This window comes from Cydia pomonella, chromosome 9 (assembly GCF_033807575.1).
Source record: "Cydia pomonella isolate Wapato2018A chromosome 9, ilCydPomo1, whole genome shotgun sequence".
Taxonomy (NCBI): Eukaryota; Metazoa; Arthropoda; class Insecta; order Lepidoptera; family Tortricidae; genus Cydia; species Cydia pomonella.
The window spans coordinates 9,504,364-9,526,660 of record NC_084711.1 but is presented as its reverse complement, the minus strand read 5'-3'; the positions used below and the strand labels follow the sequence as shown (position 1 = coordinate 9,526,660).

Below are 22,297 nucleotides of genomic sequence, written 5' to 3'. Positions count from 1 at the left end.
CCGCCACGCTAGGCATGGGGCCGCGCCTCGACTCGGTTATTCGTATGTGTGTAATGTTCCATTATAACTTTAAAATACTTACCGTTGCAGGGGGTCGCTGCCGATGCCAGAGTCCATGCTGAGCTCGGAGTAGATGGAGGAGTGCATCTCTCGAAGAGCCGTCACGCTGGGCATGAGGCCGCGCGTCGGCTCGGTACGTTACAGCTGCCGTGGTTATTCGTATATATGTGTGTAATATACTGTTATAACTGAATTATACTCACTGTTGCAGCGGGTCGCTGCCGATGCCGATGCCAGAGTCCATGCTGAGCTCGGAGTAGATGGAAGAGTGCATCTCTCGATGTAAACTGGCAGGGAGGAGGCCGGCCGCAGCCGCCACGCTGGGCATGAGGCCGCGCGTCGGCTCGGTACGCTTGCGCAGCTGCCGGAGCTGCTCTTGAGCTTCGGCAAGATGGGCGGCCACCTCCACGTACCGCTCCTGGACAAATAAAACGTAATGTAATTTAAACTGTTTTCTTACAAGTTACAATTTAACGCATAGTAGCCGTATAAGCGCTATTATGGGCACATCATGTGCTAAAAAGTCCGCAGAAGTATTTTGACTATATCACAAAGTTACGATGATTACTTGCTACTTCTAATCTAAAATAATTTATAAGATGTCGAGTCATGCCTATGTACTAAATTAGAAATAATTCGAGGGCCGCTTAACAATTACATTAATTTCCCGCGATAATTCTGTTAACAATACCCTATAAATTTGAATGACCTATTAAAATAATATAAACGAATTCATATCTAATATCGTTATTACCGCAATTGTAAATATTTATTACTTTTCATGTGGAGCTAAGTGCTAGATAAAAACCTAACAATGAAAATTTTATATCACTTCATATTACCGTAATCGATCATAATAAATTTACTCGCGCGTACAATGAAAATGTGGTCATTTTTTGTGGAAATTCTATACAAAATATGTTAATTTTAATTAGGTACTTCGTACTTCTGGTACTTCTGAATATTATGTACGTACACATAGACAATTCTTGCATTTAACTTAGTCAGGCACTTTATCATTATGATGTTTTAGAGTTAAAACTAATTAAGCGAGAAGCGTCTTGACGAATCAAAACATAATTTTTCATGATACAAATGGCATAATCCATTGTCCTCCTTTTTAAACTTGGGTAATTTCACAATGTAATTATGAGTCTTAACGTTTCAAAACATAAGTTTTAACTCCGAACTAACTTCCCTGTATTTTTCTCAATTTTTATGTAGCGTTTTCTACTCGCCTTCGTGAAATACAAGTCCTAAAATAAATATAGTAACTATGTAACGCCACTCCTTGATTGCGGCGCTGCGTACTCGCAGCTGAGTGCCATTGTCTACTATCTAGGACACGCCTAGGGTAACTCAATATTATGAGCAATTAACGCAACGACACCGCGGTAGGCTCGCACAGTTCACAAGCTACTAGTTAATTATAGACGCTTATAGAAATTAATGGAGGTAATAAAACAAACCGATAGCACAATGCACGCATGGGCCCATATGCTGGGAACAGTTATTACATTTCACTACATTATCACCGCAGTACGGCGTTTTACCATTATCTATTACGTTAAGATTCCACGACCACGATGAAGGGGCCACGTCAAACACGCGCTTTAAGCGGCAAAGCGCGATAACCGAGAAAAAATAAAGAAAGCAAGTTACAGATACCAATTTAAAATGTAGATTATCAGGCAACCTACCCTGACATCAGCTATGTCTAAAACCGGTCTCCAATTTTTCGTAGTTCCTGTGGTGACGGGTTAGATATAGATCGTGTCATTAACTATGACGCGTGCCTCGACTCTTATTGTCATGTTATTAAAGGTTAAATTAGACAAATCTGCGCATCATCGTGGATAACACGAACTATATGTCAAAAGTAAGTTTGGAACCCAACTAAATTGATATTAATACGCCGACGACGATGAAGATATTTCGGCAAATAAATATCAGCGTATAATAAATGTATATGATTATGGTATCAACTACATGAAATTGTAATCAAAACGTACTTGAAGCTTGAGTAAATAAAAGATAAATAGATGTACTCGTACAAATGTGTTTTATCATTTCAAGTACTACGTCATTATTAGTGCAAGATAATTAGGCATGAAGTAGTTTACGATATAAAATTACAGTATACACGATATTTTTTTATTTAAGACTACTTTCACAACTTATTTTTCTTGAATTTGCCATATTAAGCGGTCTTACCGGCCCCGCACAGTAAAAATGTCCTTCGATGAAAATATAAGTTGCCTAGTGTATGTATTTGTGTCATTGTAGGGCTTAAATTTACCAAAATTTCAGTCTTGAGGTAATATTTTTATTAGTATTCAGTCTTGTACTTGGTGTTGAGGTTGGTTATATGTGCAACGAGAGATCCAAGTTGGTTGGAGTCCAGGGCAAACGAAAGATTCTAAAACAAGCGTAACGAGCAATTTTCACTCAAAGCAAAAACCAACCTTGGTCTGCTGTTGCTCATATAACAGAACTTTGATTCTGGATATGAATGTATATTATTTTAATAACAATTAATGAAATTACCTTCGTATCCGCCAACTCCGCCGCCAATGCATTTTGGTTATCTTTAGTTATTTCTAATATCCGCAACGTCTGCTGGTGCTCCGCAGTTATCTGTGGACGGAACGATCATTACTCACTGTCTTCGTGTCCCCATTTATAACCCTCGTTGGTAGACAACCGGATACTCCGATTTCAGTAGATTAGGTGTACAAAAGGCGCAGATATAAAATTCTAAAGCAGATACGCCGCTCTCAAAAGTAACACAGTCACAAATGATTACATAGTACCATAATGCAGCTGCTTGCTGTTAATGAAAATGATAATTTATATCATTTAATTTAGAGCTATATTTCTCTTATAAATTTCATAACCACCGGTTCTACAATGCAACGCCGAGAAGATTCCGGCGTAAGAAAAGTGATATGAAGTCTAGACGCGAAATAATTAACATACAAACTATAAATAAAGCAATTATTGACTATAAATAATAAAACGAATTATAAAACATAAGAGTGATGTATCTGCTTGATTGTCATGTAATCTGTTCTTTAGTGCGTATTCTAATATTGAAAGTGTGATATAATATCGGGAAATGCTCTAATGGAGCTTATAATGAAATCAAGTCTGAAAGATATATCTGTCAGGTTTTAAAAAGTTAAATGTGTCACGAACATCAAGAAACGGAACATTGGGATACGCGTATGATACATTTTAGGGTTCCGTGCCAAAAAGGTACAAAAGGAACCCTTATGGTGCGACTCTGTCCGTCCGTCTGTCACATTGCTAAATATCTCGAGAACTACTTAAACTATCGATTTGAAATTTGGAATAGTTATGAACAACGCTAACCCGAAGTGTAATTTTTTTATATTTTATTATTTATGGTATACATTTCAGAGTCTAGTTACTAGGTCAAGTGGGGTATCATTTGAAAGAGCGCAAATTGAACATTACAAAACAACTTTTTTTTCATGGTGAAAAAATTTACTTACTTATGAAGGAAAATGTGAAAAAAAAGATGACAGGAAAAAATATAATCAGACCTCTATGTCAATATTTTTTTTAATAAAAAAAAAAACTTTTTATAATTTAATTTGCAATTTAAACCCGTTTGCGGGTGTTTATTATACTTGAAATTCCTATGAGATAATACTAAAGACACCAAATAAAAAATAATTGTTAAAATCGGTTCACATGATAAAGAATTCACCCTGAAAAACCAACAACTGTATGTCTTATTTATACAGGTTGCGCAAATTAGTTAGCCAATTTGCCCATAGATGTGTACAGAGCCACAATTATTCTTAGTATACTTCTGGTCAAAAGTATTTCGTGACTATAATTACATGAGAAAATTGAAAGTTTGTACGGAACCCTCGGTGCGCGAGTTAAACGAACTCGCACTTGACCGGTTTTTATTTTTTACTACTGATATTAATCCTTTTAATAGGCATGCTTTTAATAGCCGCCAGGCCGCCACCATAAGTTATAAACTCTTCTCTTTCATGGGTAATAAAAACTGTTTTGGGCTGAAATGAACTGCGGAATGTCTAGACGTCGTCTAATCTAATAACCTTAACCATAAATTTATCACTAAATCGGCTTTGCTCAAGGTCTTTCCTTATAAATATTTCTTAAGCTCATTCAGCCTTTGTAGGACTTCTCCGATATCAACTCGTAAGTTCTAGATTAGGTTGAGATAGTTTAGTAAGTACGATATTTGTTTAATAACAACAGAACCCGTGACCTACCTCGCGTGTCTTGATTTTGAATATTATTATTATTATTAGGACTTATGGAAAGCCTGATTCATCGAGGCGGTCCATTATTGTTATAACGCTTCTAAGACTACGAAACTATTCTTTTATACAGAAAAGCTTGAAGTTCTTTATACGGCTGATTTTATCCTGTTGTGTGATCACGCTAAGTGTTCTGAACACTCAAGAGGAATATAGCAATATGTGTTTATACGGTACCTGCTGTAAATTTTTCTCGGTAGCAGCGAGCCTTGCATTGACGGAGTCATACTGCTGCTGCAACTCCGCTGAGCGTTGTCGCTCCTCCGCCAACTCCGAGCCCAGCACACCAGCCTCCGAGTTCGCACTTGCTGTTCACACAAACATACGAATAGAATGAATATTCGGGAAAACTCATAAGTTTTCATAAAAATTCTAGAAATCGCAAATCTTTGTAAGTTATTATTCTCTATCCAGTAAATAGCACCCAATAGAAAGTAATCAAATCATAACAGACTATGTACAGTCAGATGCAGAGAGATGACCTCTCAACCCCCGCCCCCCCTGCATAGACTGATTATATGCAGGGGGGTCACCTCTCTCTGCAGCTGATTGTACATTGTACACTTTTATCACCAATATATCTAGAGCGGCAAAAAGTAATTACGCCGATACATTACGGGAATTACCGGCTTAAAGGCCAGAGCACACCAGCTACCGGTGCGTAGACGTGCACGCCTGCGTGCGCTAAAATGCTTGAGTCGCGAACGCAAGCGGTGTGCCGTCTCTCACAACGATCAGTATATTACAACGCACGGCACGTCTACGCAAACGCATCTGGTTTGAATATGCCTTAAATGTAAATTACTTACATTTAAGGCATATTTCAGTGTAGTCAATTTTATAGGGACTGTCAACTTCCGAAAATTATTGTCGTGAATAAGTATTTCAGGAGTTTAAGTATCCGCTACTTGATTACTTATTTACATCTCTCTTTTGCATATTAAGGGCCAGTCTCATCAACCACAAATAACACAATCTACAGACTGATTGACGTAGCTCAGTAGAAAACTACAAAGCTTCACAAACTTACGTAAGGAATTAGCAAATATAGTTACACATACGTGAAGAACAGCGCAATCAATACAGGCAAATAGCATAGAGTTCCTTTTCACCGGTTTCTTGAGTTGTTTTCTTTCTTTCAAGTGATGACATGAGACTAGTTGGAACAAGTATGGTCTGACAGGGTGCAAACCTTAATGAAAACACGCTGCAAGGCCACCTTGTGCCACCAAGTCTATAATCTTCTATATTCTTCAGTCTTATGTCTTCAGCCATATTACAACAATCGTCGAAGACTGACAACATTGCCAAATGCACTCTAAATAATCGTAATAAAAGTAAAATTAGTATTATTTTTTGAAGTATCCGCCTTTTTTCTTTGTGCCTACGAAAAAACATTACACAAATGACGTTCATATTTTACACTTCGTATCGCTTATCTCAAAGATCTAGTCTGCAAAGTTGGTATTCAAATTGAACATTGATAGCAGAAACATCCTCAGTATTTCTTTGTTTTGATATCAGGAACTTGACATTCAAATGTATAAAAAAGTATATGCAGCAGGGTCGCATTTAGTAAAACTGCCTGTAACCTGTAATCGCTGTCTCTATCTCATTCTAACGAATAATATTATTAGAAAGAGAGGCAAACTGAGAGTAGATGCCTTAAGAAAACTCGACCCAGATAGTATATGAACAATTGTACAAGTAGAAAGGTGATTTAACTGACTGCGAAAACAAACTACAAATAAACGATAGTTTCCCACTTGATCATGTTTATACAACAGATTACCATAGGTACAACTATTTTAGATACCATATCGATAATAGATAAGTTTTAAGTACATATACTTTAAACCACTTTAACTTGTTAATATTACATTACTATACAGGTACGAAAAATAGGAAATTCGCAACGGGTGGCGAATTAAATTGGCACGTGTCGCAAATTACCTATTCGCAGATTCGTACATCGTACAATGTTTTACAGTAGGTACATATGGCTCTTTAAATGTTCAACATAGTTACGTAATGTGCTCATTATCGCACTAGTGCGGTAATGTAGCACCATATGTACTGTAATAGTACATTACGATACAAGTGCGAAAAATAGGAAATTCGAAACGAGTGGCGATAAATTAAAACACGACCGAAGGGAGTGTTTTAAATCGACACGAGTTGCAAATGACCTGTTCGCACATGTATCGTACAACGTTTTACAGTACATATGGCCCTTTAAATGTTTGATGATGAAAATGTAATGACATATTAACGTAATATGCTAATTTTCGCACTAGTGCGGTAAAGTAGCTCCATATGTACTGTAAAATGTAGTTAAAACACAATGGATCCCTGCAAGTGCCATAAAATATTGAAGGCAAGATAAGAAATTGTTATCGCTGAAATATATCAGTAATTAGCACATTCAGATTAAGAGAATGTATATCAAATAATTAATCACTTTGTGTCTTGGTGGTGCAACTTGATAGGAGATTGAGTACAATGACGAACTTTTTATAAATATAAAAGCAATTGACATAATTTCGACATACTTTCACACTTGTTTATACAATTGAGGTTTAGGTTTAAAATATCGGGCTCGACACTTTAACCATACATACTTCCCTAGCCAATTGACTTCCCCTTCGAATCAAGTAAAGCAAAGTTCACGGAAATGTTCTAAGATAGGTTTTCGCGCTCCAGAGCGCCGGTGCGAGCTTTCTAGACTGCGGCGCAATCACTGCTAAGTGCAGTAGCAAACCGAGCGCGTCTGAACAAATGAATTATATTATTATACTGAATGTGGTCATAGTACTCACCGAGTTGTTGCGCGATGTCCCGCAGCAGCTGTCGCTCGGCCAGCTCGCACTGGTCGGCGCCGGCGGCGAGCCGCGCGGCCTCGTCGCGCAGCGCCCGGTTCTCGCGCTCCAGTGCGCCTGTGCGCTTGCGCAGCGCCGCCTCCTGAGCCGCTTCCTGCTCAGACGGGGTCGAGCCCTCCTCTGTATCATTGGTTAGAATCTGTTGACAAAAAAGGAAGGTATAGCGACACTGTGTGATATGCTTGATACACTTACACGCGCAATTTGATAAAACAGCGATGAACCTTAAGTATCATTCCACTAGCTGGTCCTCATTTTAAGTTGCCAGAAACATCGTAGTACAGTAATATTGCACAACTAAACTACATCCTGAATGGCATCCTACTTGGACATTTAAACCATATACTCACTCATTTATCCAAAATAAGAATTGAAGCATTGAAAGCCTAAAAATTCAAGTACACGACGCGTATATATATGGTGCTTACATGAGTTCAAATGCAATATGAACGTAATATTAGCTCTGTTTATGCCGAACCGGACCGATAAACAGAGAAAAAACAGCGAACTGCAGGTGCCTAAATGGAGAGTATCAAACGTGAATGACCGTATTTTTTGTTCTGTTTTTGCGAGTATTCGACCAAATAAAACAAACCTATACGGTGTATTAAATTACTGCACTGCGGTCCACCAAAGTAGGGCAGGTGTAGAACAATCAAGGTTCATAATATATGAGTGCGACACGATACCTACTTACATCAATTTTGTTCTAATAACGCTTCAAGTTAGAATAGCGTTATATTTTGGAGATAACTTAGTAGCGAAGTAACGGAATTTTACTAAAAAGATTAATAATTGGGGCGTGCAAGACATACCTATACCGGGACAAATGTAAAGAAAAGGGACATACAATACGCCATACCAGCTATGTAAACATTCCAGTTGTGAATGCATTCCTTGTATCCTCGTTGTGTTATGGTTGTTCTTAGACATCCATACAGTATAAGTGACAAGGCCTATAATAGCAAAAGTCTTTTTTTTTTAACTTTAGTATCACTTTAAATAGTTATTAATGTAACGAAAAATATTATAAATTAACTAGCCAATTTTTAAGCTACTTAATTAAACAATGAAATTGTATCAGCATGACAGATGTGTCTTTTAAATAAACAGAGCAGGTCATCGCGATAACTAACTAGGTAAGATTTTCATTAAAATGCAGCCAATCACAAACCATCGCGTTTTTTTTTTGGTATGTGCCATTCACTTGTATCGTACGCATGTTCCCTTCCCACCATGTCGTTACCCTTTACAACGTGTATTGTTTCGATTCTAATATTTTAATGCTATTGTTTATATACTTACGTATAAGTATTTCATCGTGAGAAATAGTAAAGCGGCGTTAAAAAGTCCGCCATTGATTCTTGAGTTAGATAAAGCCCTAAGACAAAAATGTATAATAATTAATGATAATAATTTATATTTTTCACCGCGCCTGCAATCTGATCTGACGTTAACGAGCTATATTATTTCTTTACAGCTTAACAATAATACCTTTTGTGAAATTATAGTTCCCTTTTCCAACAGTACTCAGGTCTTGAATCAGCTTGTCATTAAGCCAATGATATAATTGCATAAGTACAAATAAATAACTAGGAAGACACCTCCTTAGTTTGTTTACATTTCTTATCATACCTAAAAGCTATATGTAACAGCTAATTACTTTTCATTTATTTTTAGCCCCAGGCATAGGATTGTTCACATTGATCTGACAATAGTATTTGTCTGCATCAAGTGTTTTCTGTTGAACTATAATAGAAGCTTATGTGCACATTCTGTAACAGATATCTTTAAAGATTAATACTTTTATTTACAATAACAATATACATAATGGATACAACAATATACATATACAGAGGATTTCTATAACTAGTTTAATTCTAAAATAGGCCCTTCAGGCATTCTACCAAGGATGCTGGCGGCATTTTCTCGTTGTATCACAATACTGATACGTTGTGCGAAGAAGCCCCCAGCTCTTCGGTCACCATTTACATCAACCAGACGCTTCGCGATTTCTACAAAAAACTTGTGCGCGTTAGGACCCCATGGACCTACAGTTTCAACGCCAACGTTGTTTAAAGTAATTCTTAAATTGCCGAATATCATACTGTCAATTTAAATCATATATTTAAATATCCGATTAAAAGTATAACATTGTACCGTTTAACCAAACAAATATCAAAAAAATAAGATACAGTGCTCATATTGAGCTAGTTGATTTCTTCGTGACTGTCTTTTAATAACTTAATCATGTAATTAATTACATACAATACTACCACTACCTACGGAATTGCCCGATCAATAATTATACATTAGCTCGACACACGCAAGTGTTTAACGGTGTTAGCAGCGGAAGTCATTTAAAACCGAGATTATAAAAAGAGAACGCTAAACAATTGTTCTTATAGGTGTGTGAAGAATACACGAAAATTACAAATTACAACAGTCAAACTATGTCACCATCACCAACATGACATCAACCGTTCGTAGAAACCGCACGTGGATTTTATTAGTCTGCGTCATGTACTCTACTAATAAATTAAAACTAATTACCTCTGGGAATACGTTCACTTCTAATATGTATATAAACGAAAATCCGAATGTTTATAAACTACACACGATGATGCGAAGAATGTGGTCACTCATAAAGCAACAGCATAAAATACTCGTATGATTTAAAACTGATCGTATAATTGTAGTAATGCACCCTATGACTAAGCGTAGGGTAGGGCACGGCAAGTCATATAATCAGTCTACGATTTGAGGGTGTGTCCACCCCTAAGTCATGTAATTTAACCCTGTTTAACTTAATTGGAAACGTGCGCCTGGAAATTCGTGGCCCATTCTTATATAGTTCTTAAATCAAGACAAATAGATTAGACCAGACACCAGTATATGGTTCAAATCAAATTTCAATACGGTCGGTTGCAATAAACCGTTTATCCCCGCTAAAACGTTCGCAAAATGTTATCGTATAGGAAGTTTCATAACACTTAGCTGGTTTATGCTACTAACATTAAAAGTCAGAACGTTTTCGAAAATGGCGTTTTGTTCTAAAGAAATTGCGTGCTGAGCCCTTACGCATGAAGTTTAGTATCCCAGGCCGTACACATAAGTCTGAAATTCCAACCTGTTCAAGAATGTGTCCCATTAAGGATATGTAGAAAATATGTATTTACCTGCAGTAAATCAGTCTTTGCAGTGAGGTCGTGCCTCAGCTGTGTGATGTGGTCTCTGGCGCTCCGCAGCTCGCCTTCGAGAGAGTTGACCCGCGCTTCCAATACGCCGTTTGTGGCCAGCAACTCCTTTCCGATGCGGGCTGTCAACTCTAAATCTTTCTCTTTCTGTAACAAAACAGAAAAATGTGAAGTACTGTAGGTAGCAAACTGCCAGACCAGTTATCAAGTTTTCAGTGGATATTATAGAGTATATTTCGAACGATTGGTAGGGCTGTGAGGTCGTTATCGAAAAGACAAGTACAGCAGCCAAAAGTCGTTGCTCGATTAGCGCCACCCAGGGGACACGTGCAGGGTGTTGGTGGCAATTCCTGCGGACGTGAGCAACTTCGTCCCCCTATATTTCATACATATGAATGAACGATTGTATTTTTTTGCCATACGAATAAATAAATAAAGTGGATATTATAAAGAGAGGTCATTTGCCACCCAAAGTCATACCCTCACACAATCAAGCTATTAGCTTAAAATGGTATGTCACGTTATTGACACTGTGGTAATCCTACCCAGAATTTAATTTAGTTGACCGTCCATCAAATCTGGATGTAACCGTTTTGCCGCACGATTTAGTTGCGTACAGAATAAATTACTCGCACCCTGGGCGGCGTCGGGCAATTTATCGGATTATAGGCGCGTTGCAATGATTCACTTCATTATGTATTTCTCGATACAGCTACATTGCGTATAGCTCTCAATGCCAATGATATTTCGATGCAATAAAAATAATATTGCGGTTTGCAATTTCACCACTTTTCTAGGCTATTCTGATTAGGCTAAGACGAACAATGTTTTCATAATAAATAATATACTTACACTTAGTTTAGGCTTTGATGAACACACTTTCATAGGTTTTAAAAAACAGACAATCATGAAATGGCATTTGTGTAGCTTTATTGGAAAAAAACATGGTCAAAATTGATTTTATGCTTTTAAGGTGACAAAAAACTCTTCTGAGGCGAAATGATCTTCCCAAGTTGTAACATCATACTTTTTCATAGTTTCTGTTCTTTCAAAACTTGTCAGACATTTTTTTTTCATTCCACTACCGTTTTTTTTTTACCTCTGATTAAAAAAAACGGCAACTATGTTTAATCGTATCAATCATTGCCAGTCTGTATCGCAATAATTATACGGATAACTATCAAATTGTCATTAATTGGAATTTGAAACGTCGGCATGAGCTGATATTAGAAGATAGAACAAACGTGAGTGTTGTTAATCAGTCAAGAAAAAGTCATGCTTTCGAACCATTGACTTTATACTGGATTTTATACATATCAGATCAGAATCATACAACGCATGTCCTCTTTTTTCGTGCTTAGATAAAGAAGGTTAAAACGGGGTTAGAAGCTTAGAACTGTTTGCCTCGCACCACTTTCGTAGAAAAATATCCTAAACCTCAGTGGCAAGATGATAGATAACACCATGTCCAATAAAGGCGATAGAAATCGAGGGGACCCAATTTGGGTCCTAATTGTACCGTATATTGTAAACCGTATATTGTAAAATTGTGAGGTGTGCAATAAGAGTGATATTGTATCGTATTGTATTGTACAGCAAAATACTCAAAACCAGGCAAATCTCAGTTCGTAAAATACTTAGTTTTACCGAGCACATTTCAGTCCGTAAGTGAAAACTGGTAACACCTACCTACATGAGGTATGCATAAGTACACATAACAATTATAGCATGAAAACACGCAGAAAACAATGGGTACTTACTTCTTCCAAGAGCCGTGTTACTGCTTCGATGTCATTGTAGGTTTTTGTCATTTGGCTCACCCTGTTGCTGCATAGAACTGTGGACAAACGTACATTTTAAACTTTAATTATTATACCATAGACATTCAATACGAGTAATGGCATATAGTTACCAATACTCCTTCTTTCAGTACAAGACCAAAAATATTTATACAATGTAAAAATAACCAAGAGAAGAGACCAAAATAATGAATTATTTTTGCTTGCTATATTTGTTTTATTGCTCTGACTATATACCTCACCTAAAAAGAAACCTTCACTTTTTACATAATATATTATAGGTAATCAAATACATTTGGAAATCTGGAAACGTAGTTAATCAAGCGAAACATTTGAAATAATTATGCACATCATATATACTTTGCCAATATTTATCCTACCTATTATATGCTAGGTTATAAATAGCCAACTTCTAGGCGTTGATTTCAATTTATTATAAAACACATAAATCTTACCAACGCTCATAACTTAACCGTTTTATTAGAAAACGCGTTCTAACCAGTAGTGCACCAACTACTATTGTAGACAGGATAGTAAACTGTCACACTTCTTCATCCGATAAAAAAGCAAAACAAACCAAGATCACAATACTATTGTCCCAAAACCGTGCGTACTGTTTTACAAGTGGAACGCACGCAAGCGTAAACACAGAATGATGATGGATTTTTCATGGCTTGCTAACCGGCATCGAGAGATAAGATATGATAAACAATTATTTAAATAGCTATATAAATAGATCGACACGGTATTGATACTGACCAGCATTATAGCGATCCGCGCGTGGCGTATTCATTGAAACGGTTCAATGAAGCGATGCACTACAGCACCACACTGTTACATTATTCGTGAGGATAGTTCGAAAATATCGGAGGTGTTTCATCGATATGGAATCCGTAACGACAAACACTAGCGCGGGGCGACCGAACAAGCTGGCGACTACGCCAGGCTGCCGGCGCGGAGGGCGAGCAAAACAAACTGTTTTACTCGATTGTCTACACATGTGGGAAAACTCAAGTACCCAGCAAAAGAGACAACAGACGATGGAGTAGATAGGTACTTGATCGCATAATAGTACTGATAAAAAGCTACCTTCAGTACATTAAAATTTACTCTAATAACGTTTTGTTTTCGATCATGCCTAAATAGCATGCCGAATTGATAAACTTAGATTAAAAACGAATACAACTTCGTTGAGTATGTTAATCCATTTGTTAACTAGGTAACACTGATTGTTTATTCCGTAACAGAAGCATATAAGAATTTGTACAATACCTTGCCACAAGCAAAAGTGCAATATAATTTTATTTCAAAAATAAAAAGGTAGCAAACTTGCTTTCTAAGTATGGGAACAGAATAACGAGGGTATTGAATGGTGGATGTGCTTTTTCTCATTGTTACTTAACTCCAAGATTACAACGGATATCGATTGTGATGCACTGGCTGTCTCACACGACGCAAACACACACTTTTTACCAACCATTTCCCGTATTCGATTCAGTATAGGTACAATGCTGTCATGTAATTCAAACAAGCACATGCGACAGCCATTATTATGTTATAATTCAATGGTAATCATGTAATTTAAGTATGTCTATATACACTACAGACATTATCACGTAGTCTATCAATCTAAGTGAACCCGAAAAAATAAGATAGTCGGTCAAGGTAATTAAACATTTTAAACGCCCTTTATACTCAAGCAACATAATAAGCATTTGTTCGATGTCTCAGCGTTAAAAAAATATTGAAAGCATTAAAATGTTAAAGCACATTAGCAGTGTCGCAAATGGCATGAACAAGCGAACGAAGGTAGATTTCCAGGAGACGACACGATTCCTATCATTCGAGAAATTAAGTGAAATGTAACCTGCATAAAACGATGGACACTTATCTTCAGATGGAATGTACGATAGTTTTCCAACTACCTGCAGCAGCAAATTTTAATGTGGGTAAACTATCTATATGAGCTATGCTATGTGATGGCCGCCGATGTTGCTCATACCTCGGTCAAGGAGCAACGTCCTGATCACACGGAAGTAGAGCCTCCCGAACCTGTCCCTCGCCACGTGGTAGAGGAAGTCCGGGTACTCGCCGAGGCACTCGCGCAGCTCGACGTCGGGCAGGAAGCTGAGCTCCTGGAAGAGCTCGCGGTCGAAGCCGGGCGGCGGCGAGGCGCGCGCGCCCGCGCACCCCGCGCCCTCAGAGCCCTCCGCCGTGACGGGCCCCCAAACCGACCATCGGGGGCTGCCTTCCCCGATCCATTCACTTTCAGTATCTTACACTAGGTACACTAATCAACTCTCACTGTCTGTCTCTCAATGCCAATAATAACTTTGTGTCTATGTAAGTCAAACGCGAATTCATATTCACGCCCGACTAAAGTATATGGCTGGAAATACCGCCTGGAAAACGTCCGCCCTATATGATTTCAAAGGCCGTCTGACGTCCAACGATGGGCGTATAAATAGTTGCACTAAAACAGAAACCACACTGAGCCGCAGGTAACGTGGCTTCATATTTTAAAACGATCCTAACGTGTTAATCATGAAGAGCACTGATAAGATAATTTAAAGCACAAACGTGTGTTCACTAAATATTAATAAAATACAATGTAAGTCGTGAGATTTTAAAAGCCTAGTATTGATTATGCCTAAAAATGAGGGCAAAGCAAGGCGCGCCAGCACTCGCCCACGGTATAATGAAAGTGGCCAGATTAAATTACCAGCACACTGATTTTTGATAGCTGTCACAATTTAATTTTACTGTAAACGCAATACGTAACTATGATTAATAAAGCAACTATTTTAACCAATACATTTATTTTATTATGGTATTTGTTTGTGGTATGGTGGTTTTTATTATGGTATTATATGTTGTGTATTAACGAGTATTAATTAGGATAACAAGATTAACTTACGGCATAGCTAACTTGAAAGATACCTTAAGTAATTATGAATAGTATGAAGAATTACTCAATAAACGCTAAGATACTCGCGATACGGTAAACAATAGAAAATAAATAAACATTATTTTCCCGCCATGACCATATAGGTGGGTTATAGGATATGCGATAAATTAGCTTTATTTATTATTAATTATTTTGCTACTACCACTATTACTTTCGTATTGTTATGTCTTAGCAAGTAAAATAAGTGTTTTATTTTCTTTATTTATAAATACCTACATTCAGAATTACTTCCTACTTTAAATTATTTAACATAGCCAATTGGAAATCTTTTCAACTGTCAAGTATGATCATATACATATTTAGTCAAGAAGAGTTTAACATCGGTTTAAAGTAATTTGTGGAACTAATTAAATTGTTTACCTCTTCCTACTCAGTACTAATAGAAAACAAGGCAATTTGCTAGTTTCACGGACAACTAGAATTCTCAGTAATTAACTTAATGGCTTATTTTGTCCAGAACGTCAGTGAATAAATATTGCATCTGAACAAGACAACACGTCCATATGTAAAATATGTTTCAGGTGTCGTGTCCAACACATTAGGAGTGACCACGAAACGTGGCCTTGAAGTCGCACATTACCAAAGAATCATCTAATAAATACATAGTTACCTACTCCACCAATTGATAGAAAACTATTGAAGGAAGATTTCCAGGTTTCATAATCATAATAACCTATTCATTTGAAAAATGACAGGAGCATGATGCAACCAGTAATTAACGTTTAAAAAAGCTATTGTTTTACGTGATTAAACAATTTATAAATCAGGAAAACACAATTAGAGCCGATTCATAGGGCGTTTTCAGATTAGCGTTTTATACGCACCTATTTAAATATAGCGCGCGTATAAGCGCGTAACGCCGAAACGACTGCACACCCGCAGAAAAATACGCTAGTCTGAAACCACCCATAAGTTAGGAAAACTATTTTGACCATATGAAAATATTTCCTGTTTTAATGCTGTTAACAATTTCAGGGGACGGGACATACTTATAACATTATGTTATTAATATAAAGTAAGTACATATTATATAAGGGTGGTTGGCCATGTCTTATTTTCCTTACAAGGGAGTGGGAGAGGTCAAAATAGGAGGTAATAAATTAATGAATAGCGTCGAATATCCCGATGCCTCGGAATCAATACTGGGTATACGTGGGAAAACCTAAAATACATTTAACTCAGACAACAATAGCCATTGCAATGGCTATTGGTTACCGTAAAGTTTTTGCACAACGCGAATTGCCCATGAAATTGGCAAAGCTGTTGGGCCTATAAGGTCGACGACGCGCGCACGTGATTCAGCGTGACGTCACGCAGCCTTGCGCACTGCGCTTGTCTAGTTCCAGTCTATGGGACCTTTCACATACGTGATAGACCAAATTGAACAGCTGCTAAGTAAAGCTACGACATCAGAGTCGTCCGATTACGTTGCTACAAAACCTACCGTAACACCTTACCGTTATTGGACGTATACAATTATTTTATGACGGCTTTATAATCTTTATTTGCATCTAACCTTTAAATTTTCATCGAATGGGCGCTTGCAGGGTTAACCTTTATAATATGATAAAATCCTAGCACTCCCTTTCAGTGACCTTATCAAGTTATCACCGTACATTCGCTTGGGCAAGTATTTGAACTGCATTTAAATATCGTGATAGGTCGTTGCAAATCTAGACGGCTTAAGTTAATAAATAGCAGTTTGTGGCATTTAAACCTTACTCTGCGTTACATTACTTAGATTTACGATAGCGTGATTGTAGAGAATTCTATATACCTAACCTAGTCTTGCAACCGATAGAACATTTTTCCTCGGCAATAGAAAAACTTGACCTTCAGCGAATCGCGTCATGATTTTTTTCATAAGCGAAGTCACGATACTATGCCGTACTAACAACTTTTTTCAACTTCTTTCCTTGGTTAAAATTCATTAATTCAGTGACACTGCCACTTGGCACGAATAATAAAAGAAGCAAAGGAAAATACAATCATTTCGGTAGACTATGTCATGTAACTACGCAGCAAGAAAGGCGGCAGAGTGAGTTTTCCCCGGCTCCCACCATTTTCTTAGATCGCCTCGCATTTTATCAAGGTTAAGACATGATAGCAACCTTGACCCATATTCTTCAATTTCGCTGAGCAAATATTACGGAGCTGTGTAAAAAAGAAATACATTTGACGACTATAAAATAAATTGGTTCGTGTAATCGCTTGAAATAATATCCAATCTATTTGACGCTAATCTGCTTCCACGCTACGGCGGAGGAGCGGTGATATTAGCGCACGTAGTGACAGTAATTTTAATTAAGCTATTCGTATAAATTAAAGTAGGTAGTAATAATATACACCGGTGGTATTTGGATTTTTAGAACTTTATGATATCACGAAAAGAAAATATTGCATTTAATTTTTTGATCAAATTTGGAAATAGTAATAATGTTGTAACCTATCATTAACATTCGTATACTATATATATATAATTAATAATAATTATGAACTCCGTGAATTTACCTCTACCTACAGGTCACAGTTACACATCACTTATGCAACAGATACTTCGAAAACAAAAAAAAAGGGTAGATATGATTAGTATTCCTCATTTTTGTGTAGATTTCTTACGACATTGAACCCTCCAAGTTCGCTCATTATTCTGCAGCCGTTCTAAACTAAATCGATTAGCATTGTGGTCATCACACTCATCACTTTATGAGTCATCCATGCGTAAAGCGGGCTATATCTATTATTTTTTTCAAACAACGAGTAACATCTTCAATTAACTGACAGTTCTCGGTGACGACAACACAGCGAGAGGTTATCACTTATCAGTCACTACTCAAGTTCACATATTTAAAACCACTAAACTTCAGTTGTAACACTAATTCACCGGTAAGACACATCTGTAAACTTAAAACAAGGCGATTTCTTTTAGTAACGGTCTCGGCATTTGAGGCCAGTAACTTTCACGATCAAGTGCAGGCGTCTGCAGCTAGCAGCACGCAATGGATTCACGAGCGATTTACATTTTGACCACGGGCGAGCCTACGTCCACTTCCGCGCGAGCCATAACAATAACTGGCTACGAGTATAAGTAACGGGCGGTACGAATCGAATCGCGATAATGTAACTTGACGTGCCAAACTGTTGGCATAACACGGGCATCGCGCATGTCATACCTACGACACGCAAGTAAATAATAAAGACTGCTAATCTACATACAAAGTGGCGTACCTCATCGTCGGTTAAGTGTGACATACGGCTAAAGGGGACGATATCGGCCTGTCAGTTATTCGCGATTGTCAGCCTTTGCGAATAACTGACAGGCCGATATCGTCCGGCGAACTGGTAATCAGGAGTCACTTAACTGTGGCTGGCTTGCGTTAGTAGCAAATCCAAAACACGAATCAATGTATAAATAGGCAATGTGAAGACCAAGCCACACTTAACCCGCAGCCACACTTACCCGTATTGACCTCTATATATAGTCTGAAGATTAAAAGTCCCTAAATAAATAAAAGAAAAAATCGTCTGTAAAGTCAGTTTACGGAAGATAATTTTGCGTGATAACGTCATAAGAAAACATTGATATAAAACTGCATACTTTTATTTATGAATTGAATTGAATTATTATCACGAATTATCATTATTTTGTATACGACAAAGCAGGAGTTACCATAGAGATCTGTCCACATTTCGCCACATCTGGTGTGCTCTCTTAGACAGACAAAATAGTCCAACACCGTCTAGTGTGCTGTTTGAGAAATTTGACGCGCGAGTTTGTTTGTCTTTTTTATCTACATATTTGTCTCTTGTACGTAAGACAGGTCGTCGGTGATTGGAGCCGGGCTACTAGTCAACCTGCCTGCAGTCAAGTGAGCTATGAATTATTAATACGCTGAATTTAATTCTTGCTTCAGCAATTAGCATTTGAAAGTATTAGACAGAAGCCACTATATCTATAATATAATTAAGTCTGGTTTTGCTTGCCTGATGTAGAATTTGCTATGGATTGCATTATTTACTAAGCTTAACCGGTTCCGAATGCAAGATTTTAATGTAAATTTCTAGTATGGTTATTTTTTATGGTACTACTTTAGGGCTTTTGCCTCCTAAGTGAGACTAGATTCAATTCATAGAGGTACAATATAGTATAGGTAGGTAGGTAGGTAGGTAGGTATAGTATGGTATAGGTAGGAGGTAGAGATGAAATGGGGGAGGGGGGAGATGACCGAACGAGATGCTCTTACGGAACTTTCAGTAGGAGTAGCAGAGAAAGCGCTATTATTGTTTGTCCTTATCATCTCACTTGTCATTTCTGCCTACTTCTAAAAAGTCCTAAGTAGCGTAGACGTTTTTTGTTACCCACCGTTTTATGAAAGGTAACAATGAATCCGACCAAATTACGAAGGTTGTTTTTGGTATGTTGTCAGGAATGTTAAAAAGTGTTTCTAATTTTGTCGCATTGCGTATGTTCTATCCCTCACATCTATACATACGATCCTACCATCTATGGTTCAATCACTTGTTACTTTATATATTTTTGAATGTTGTACCTACCTATCTAACAACTCAAATTGTGCATGTCAATAATAAAATGTTACTAATAAATAAATATCATACCTGATGTGAAAAGGAAACAGCAAACTTGAACAGTTCAAAACAGGAAGCAAATCGTTACTTAACTAGCAACTAGCTTGCCGTAATGAATAGTTAAAACGTCCAATAACATCATGAAATGCTATCCATGAGAAAATGGTCGTTACCTTAACCTTTGATCCTGAATTTATACCGTTCATTCAACTATATTGTAGTAAATGGATAAAAATTATGCATTAGTTGGTGAATTTGTGTCCGTAAAATTGTAGTAATTTTACGCCAAATACATTATTTGTACGTTTGCGTGCGTGTTGTTTACTATTTAACCAGTAAAAAAATTCCCAAACTTAATCTTTGGATGACCACCAGTATATTCCAGACGTTTGAACAGATGTCCATTTCTTTTTCACGCAATATTCGTTAACATCCTCAACGAAAATAGACCCGGAGTTCGGTCAGAAAACTTCCTACTTTTATTCTATCCGTCATTCCACCAAAATGGCATCAACGACCGTTCTATACATTGCCAGCTTTAAAAAGCATATTAAGCGTTTTTAGTCACTTGCGCGACATGTTTCGAAGAGCATTGCAGTGCATATGAGTAGCGACCACGATGGCCGCGCACCGCGTACTTTAAATTCGAGCAGATTAACCTTTTAAAATACGTGCGTACACCATTGTTGCCGGTACTATTTTAGGAACTGCGGCCTTCAACCTTATAATCGAACCGCAATCAAGTAGCGCTGTTCGCGAGAAATTTGGCGGACTGACAAACGTGATAACACTAATAGTACGTAGTAATTACGCGGGTAAAAATAATCACGTCTAAAAGTAATATAGGTCATGAAAGCGCATCAAACGCGATTAACTAGAAAGTAGATGCTTTATCGAACTACACGAGGAATTTATTTATAGCATAGGTCGATTTCAAAGGGCAACATCTGTTTTTAGAATTCTTTTTTTAATTGCGATTCAGTTTGAACTACTTATGTTTCGGGTGTTCCAAAAACATTTTAACCACGCGAAACCGTAAGAAACAAAACAAATTACACTTTTGGCATGAAAAGCGAGTTTTATTAGTAAAGTTATTAAGGGTAAATTTTGCAAGAATGAAGTCGAAGGCGAGGGCTTAATTAACACGAGTTCGTAATTCTTGTACCGCCTTTGGCACACACAATGTTTTTCATCACATTTGTGCCACACTTGACTTTGTGACACAGCCACTATTGAAAATTGTGTAAAAATATTTGACACAGCTATTAAATTAATCAAATTAAATATTTATAAACATACACAAAAAAAGCGTCAGGATTTTAAAAGTAAAACTCATTTATACCTACACGATAAAAACATTATACCCAATATGCCCATAGGCGTAATGAAATAAAAAAATATATTACGCCCGTGGGCATAATATAGCCAATTCCATCTTAGTAGTTATTTACGATACAAGTGCAGAAAATAGGAAATTCGCAACGAGTGATGATAAATTAAAGCACGACCGAAGGGAGTGTTTTAATCAACACGAGTTGCGAATTACCTATTCGCACGTGTATCGTACAACGTTTTACAGTACATGTGGCTCTTTAAAGTTTCGACATATGCACGGAAAGTGCTCATTCCCGCACGATGTATTGTAAAAATATTGGAAAACTTGAGAACCCCTAATTTAGGATGTTGTTTACGTAACAAAATGCCTGACTGTATCCAAGGTACGTGACCGGACCACTTTTTAGCGATATACAAACGTATGTTAGCTCTTTGACAATATGTTCTACGAAGTATTTTTCTCCAGCAACTCATCTGCAAGTCAGTCAATCAAGCCAGTCAAGTTCAATCAGGATATTAACATTAAAATCACATCAATCCAATCCTATTTTATAGTAGTATTTCTTGAGGGTACTTTCGATTAACATTTAGGTAAAAATATCGTTATTTATGGAATGGGGAGTGAATTATCAGAATGGAAATTGTACAACTAATCCATTTAAAAACAAAATTGTAATTGCTAATCGTAAAAAAAGAGAAACAAACGTACTTAGAAAGTACAATGCTCTAGAGCAGAAACTTATCTTTTTCTGCACACCTTTTTAGAACACCAACGACCCACTTTCAGAGCATGTGAAATGAAAATTTTAAAACATAAGTTTTCTTTCGCCTAATCTTCCGTCGCAAGTTTCACGCAGTTTGCCATCTTTTGTTCCTTTCTAGTCTCCCGGCTTTACACCCGCTCTTAACGTTAAACCTACTCGATAATTTATTGACATAAAGATGCGTATTTTTTAAGATAGTGCAAATGCAAATGTCTTTTTTACTTGTATTGTAACAGTGCATTATATTATAAAGAATAATCCATATGAAAATTTGATAATTTTTATAGATATCTATATATTACTTATTATCAGTGTTGTCCTAATGTCATACATAACCACATGCATATATATATTGTAAAATCAAGCTACTTCACGTGAACACA

The 22,297-nt window shown here is 37.1% G+C and overlaps 1 protein-coding gene across 3 annotated transcripts in view; it reads right to left on the bottom strand.

Moving 5' to 3' along the window:
• LOC133521294 (trafficking kinesin-binding protein milt-like) overlaps positions 1–22,297 on the bottom strand; it is a 56,546-nt gene that overhangs the window by 13,974 nt on the left and 20,275 nt on the right. For 2 of the 3 annotated variants that reach the window (XM_061856172.1, XM_061856171.1), the window contains exons 4-9: positions 12,222–12,298; positions 10,444–10,608; positions 7,205–7,403; positions 4,563–4,693; positions 2,608–2,697; positions 264–478 (exon numbers count right to left, since the gene is read on the bottom strand). In XM_061856172.1, coding sequence (XP_061712156.1) covers positions 264–478; positions 2,608–2,697; positions 4,563–4,693; positions 7,205–7,403; positions 10,444–10,608; positions 12,222–12,298 — 877 coding nt within the window. Of the gene's footprint in view, positions 1–263; positions 479–2,607; positions 2,698–4,562; positions 4,694–7,204; positions 7,404–10,443; positions 10,609–12,221; positions 12,299–13,019; positions 13,435–22,297 lie in introns of those variants that run through there. The other variant, XM_061856173.1, reaches the window with a different exon arrangement.